Raw genomic sequence first — 5241 nt, 5'->3', positions numbered from 1 at the left:
AACAGCACTGATTAAAAGGGGGCGGAGTCTCCCTGTATGTCAGGGTTCCCGCGGGGTCTTAAAAAGTCTTAAAAGCATTGAATTTATGAATTGGGAAATAATACCTTAAAAAGACTTGAAAAAGTCTGGAATTTTGATATCTGGGTCTTGAAATTTGTGCAGTAACTTCAGGTATCACATTTACCTCTCTAAAGTTTCCATTTGTCAACCACTATTATTTTGATTAAATAACGTAATAGCCTAAATAAACTGTGGCGGAACCAATAATTGAGAACGCAACGCCGCCCGGACCCGAACACTTCACTTTGCGACAGACTGACCTAAACTTCTCTCTCAACTTCCTCTCGTCAACGTCGACTGGGACGCATATCGCATGTAGACCCACTTCATGCTGAGGTTATGGGGAAATGTAAATTTAATGAAGCGTGGCAAGATAAACAAGCATTTTGTCACTGGTTAAAACCGGTGGACAACAACGTATTTGAGGCTTTTTGTACAGTATGCAAAAAAAAGATTCAGCTTGGTAACATGGGTGTGAAGGCTTTGGAGTCTCATGCCAAGTCAGGTAAGCACATCAACTCTATCAAAGCTAAGGAGAAAACACTTTCCATCGACGGAGTGTTTCAACCTGCTAACGTTAGCCAGCTAACTGTTAACGCGCCTGAAGCAGAAGATAACGTTAACCAACCAGCTGCTTGCGCTAGCACAGCCCCTCCAGTTACGACCGAAACTAACGGTAGAGTGGATCTGCGCACAACTTTTGGATTCACACCTACAATGAAAGCAGAGGTGTTGTGGACTCTTAACACCATCGCCAAACATCAGTCCTACAATGGAAATGAGGGTATTTCAGAGCTTTTCAAAAGCATGTTCCCTGATTCCGACATCGCTACCACGTTTACTTGTGGGTCCGACAAAACGGCATACATAGCCAAGTTTGGTTTAGCGGTTCACATCAAAGAGGAATTGGTGTCCAAAGTAAACAAATCGCCGTTCGTTCTTATGTTCGACGAGAGCCTCAACGAAACAACAAAAAACAAACAGCTGGATGTGCATGTTCGCTTCTGGGACGAGGGACAGGTTCAGTCCAGATACCTGGGCTCCCAGTTTATGGGACATTCCACTGCACAAGACCTGCTGTCACATCTCAAAGTAAGCATAACCTTTTTTATTCTAAATGTTTCTCAATCTATATTGATATAATTTTGTGGGCACACATCGTCCTGTAAAAGCAATGTCACATGACCAATTATGTACTTGCCTTAACAATGTTTATTTTTTATGTTTATGTACTTGGCAGATACTTTTATCCAAAGCAACATATAAAATACATAAAAAAACAATCACTATAAAAATTCTAATAACTTATGGAAAGAATAATGTTGGTACAAGTAGAATACATAAATGGTCGTCTGTAAGGTTCCTAATCAGTCCTTTTTCATAGCACAGATGCACAAGTGAACAGATGTGTCATGTACTCTAAAAATGTTGGAATTGATTCAGTAAATTTTTTTGCTCTTTTGAAAATCTAAAATATAACTGACCCAAGTATACAACTGTGCCTTATAGTATAATGATGTGTAGTACTAGTATAGTGTGTGTGTGTGTGTGTGTCTCTCTAACAATGTGTGCTGCTCATCTTGAGTAATCAAATGCAACCCTTTTTAAGGAATGTATGGACAAACTGGACCTCAGACACTTGGTGTCCATTTCAATGGATGGGCCCAGTGTGAACTGGAAACTCTTCGACATTTTCCAGAAAGATCAATCTGAGCAGTACGGAGGTGAGGAGTTTATAATGCCATTACTGTGTGTGTGAGTATGTATATGACCCATTTGTAATTATAAAAATTAATTTTATTTGTTGTGCACTTTTACATTGAATAAACTATTTAAACGTGCTACAGAGCATTGCTACATAGAATTTGTTTTTTTAATATCAAGTTTCCAATGAAACCTTCAGGTGTTCAGCTCATTTGTGTGGGGAGCTGTGGCTTACACACGCTACACAACGCATTCAAGTGTGGGTTCAGTGCATGGCAGCTGGACAAGTTGCTGAGAGCAATGCACACATTGTTTCACAATGTGCCTGCCAGGAGAGAGGATTACATCACCATAACCAAGTCCAGTGTGTTCCCCCTGTCTTTCTGTGCCCATCGTTGGGTAGAAAACCTTCCGGTTGTGGAGAGAGCCTTGGCTGTCTGGCCATCACTTCTCCTGTACATGGAAGCTGTGAAAACAAAGAGACTCTCCAACCCTGGGACAGGTAGGCCCTTCTTAAATGCTGTGAATAGGTCTGTGACTGTGTCTTAATCAGTGGTGGAAAGAGTACTGAAAATCTGTACTCTAGTACAAGTACTGTTACTTTGCTAAAATATTTCTCAGAGTAAAAGTACTGGTGTTAGAGAAATACTCCAGTAAAAGTCCAAAGTAATCAGAGTATTAGTTCCTTTTAACGGCTGATGTCACCGTCACTTCTCCAGACTAGGGCTGGAAATTGTGTGTTTTCCTTTACCAAAAGTTAAAACACCAACAATCTATTCATCATTAATCATTGATAAGATACAAAACAAGTGTTTTTCCCTCATTTTTCCCTCATTTGAAGTTTTTATTTCCTTATTCAGTAAATGTCTCCGGCAGACAAAAAACTAAATGACATGAGGAGCCGCGACTATTGATTAAATATCCATGAATCCATTTTAACTGGTTAAATTCTTCATTCAGAATCAATGAAAGATCAATCATTAACGTCCATTTTTTGTTTGGTTTTGTTTTCCGTCCTCATGACCCGGTTTCCATCGGCTTGTTTGCTATCAGATCACCTTACTGGCTACAAAAATGCAGATAAAAGCTTTGGATAGGAATTAAAATTGGACTCAGTACTCAACTATGATTTTAAAAGTAACTTAGTAGATTACATGGATTAATGAATACTTAAGTACAAGTAAAACTACAGACTTGAAAATCTACTCATAAAAGTACAACTACCCCCAAAAAACTACTTAATTACAGTGATCTGAGTATTTGTAATTAATTACTTCCACCTCTGGTCCTAATCCTGGTGTTGGTATGGCCTTGTCATAGTTTTTGTAATATGGCTAAGTTGAAATTCTCCTGCCTCTCTGTCTGTCTGTCTCTTTCTCAGCATCCTATGACACAGTTGCAGCAGCCATAAAGGATCCACTCATCTTGGCCAAATTGCAGTTCTACGCAGCACTTGCCAGGACCTTCACTCCCTTCTTGAAAAAATATCAGACAGATAATCCTGTGCTCCCATTCCTCCCCAAGGATCTCACCGAGTTGATGATGGTGATAATTTACATAACGTTATAATAACCACTGATTGGGCTCAGTTGATACATTTTAACAACATGGGGTTTGTGGTTAGGATGTCTAGAAATAGTGGCTACATTGTGCATCATCATCAGACAATTTGATGTTGGTGATTAATGTGCCACATCCGACATTTCTGTGTTTGTCTGTTGACAGAGTCTACTCAGACGTTTCATAAAGAGAGAAGTCCTCCATGATATCACTGCCCTGCAGCTGACCAAACTGGATGTTACAGACAAGACCATCTGGCTCAGCCCACAAGACATCAGCATTGGTCTAGGTGCAGAGTCGGTCCTTAAGGTAGTGTGATGTTTTCAAAAGATCGTTTAACAAATGGTTAGGCTGAACCAGGTCAGTGAAGACATGTTCTATATTCATGGCTAATTTCTCTGTAGAGCATCAAAGGTGCAGAGCTCAGGGTGTTAGAGTTCAAGAGAGAGTGCATGCAGGGACTGTGTAACATCATCAGGAAAGTGCAGGACAAGAGCCCCCTCAAGTATCTGACTGTTAGGTAGTTGGTGTGCCTGGATCCGTCAGTAATGTACAGAGAACCTGAAAGATGCAGGAATCACATGAAAGGGCTGGTTCAGAGGTTTCTTCAGGATAAACAGCTAACTGATACTTCTGCAGGTAGGAATAAGAGGCAAATTATAGACTTCACAAGAATTTATCCTCAATCTGATTTGCTGGTAATGCCCAATGATTTATCAATGTTTTTCTCTATTTTTTCTCATCTGTTTTGTCATAGGGGACGTCATACTGCAGCAGTTTGACAGTCTCCTGTCCTTGGAGAGCAGGAGTGAGGACTTCCTCTCCTTTCCTCCCATGCAGAAGAGGCTGGACGTCTTCCTGTGCAGTGCCATGGAGCCTTATCCAGAGCTGTGGGCCTTCTGCAAGAAGCTGCTCATCCTCTCCCACGGCCAAGCTACGGTTGAACGTGGATTCTCCATCAATAAAGAGGTTGAGTCAGATAACTTGAAGGAGGACACTGTGGTCACACGGAGACTGGTGTGTGACTACATCATACAACATGGAGGTGTTACCCAGGTAAGATGACCCCTGCCTGGACTAGTAATATGTTGTTGACTTAAAAGTTGATAGAATCAACATACATAGTTGGTCTCTTGAGTTTGTCACTGACTCTGGTTCTCTTTTCTCAACCCGATACCCAGGTTCCACTCAGTAAACAGCTACTGGCAAGTGTAGCAAGAGCTAGGACAAGGTATCGTATCCATCTTGAGACCAATAGAAAGAACAAGGAGGCAAAAGACCAGGCTCTCAAGAGGAAGGAGGCAGAGGACTGTCTTCAGGAGTTGAAGGTGAAGCGAAGATGCATACAGGAGGTATCTGAGGGTCTGGCTAGGGATGCGGACAGGCTGGCTGAGGAGGCTGAAGCGAAGGCAGGGAGCAAAATGGCTGACCTGATCACCAGGTCCAACATCCTGCGGAGAGGCCATAAGGAGAAGTTGGCAGAAATGGCTCTCCTTGATAAAGAGATCACTGCTAAGAGTGCAGAACTTAGGGGTTGATTGTGTGATCGTAATCTTATTTATTGTTGAGTTTATTTTAATTGTGTATTGCTCAAGAGTGTACTCCCCATATTCCCAGCATGGAATAAGTAGATTGGTTAATGTTAGCAATGTTAAAAAAACAACTTAACTGTGTTAAGCAATCTTTTTTTTTTGTGGTCTGCTGAAAATTTCTTTGGTTTTTCACACCTCTGTTTGGCTTGTTGTCTGTGGTCTGTGCTGTGGTGTTGTAGCGTAAGTAGGCCTACTCACTATTATGCTGCAATATTACATAATTCTTCCATAATGCTTTACGCAGTCCACATTTTCACATTTGTTTGAGAAATAAATGATCAAACAAAAAAAAGTGTTTTTCTTTGCCGGTAGGTCTGTGAAATAT

General features: G+C 41.0%; 1 protein-coding gene across 1 annotated transcript; it reads left to right on the top strand.

The window, feature by feature from the left end:
* The first annotated feature begins 374 nt into the window (after positions 1–374).
* LOC114477331 (uncharacterized) lies at positions 375–5031 on the top strand. Its single transcript, XM_028469611.1, has 7 exons — positions 375–1152; positions 1670–1784; positions 1964–2266; positions 3146–3309; positions 3490–3633; positions 4082–4380; positions 4506–5031. The coding sequence occupies exons 1-6, from the start codon at positions 400–402 to the stop codon at positions 4310–4312; spliced, it is 1710 nt and encodes a 569-aa protein (XP_028325412.1). The 5' UTR covers positions 375–399; the 3' UTR covers positions 4313–4380; positions 4506–5031.
* The last annotated feature ends 210 nt before the right edge of the window (positions 5032–5241 follow it).

Source organism: Gouania willdenowi, chromosome 15 (genome assembly GCF_900634775.1).
Source record: "Gouania willdenowi chromosome 15, fGouWil2.1, whole genome shotgun sequence".
Taxonomy (NCBI): Eukaryota; Metazoa; Chordata; class Actinopteri; order Blenniiformes; family Gobiesocidae; genus Gouania; species Gouania willdenowi.
Note: the sequence above shows the minus strand (reverse complement) of the source record. Positions and strands in the feature narration are given on the sequence as shown.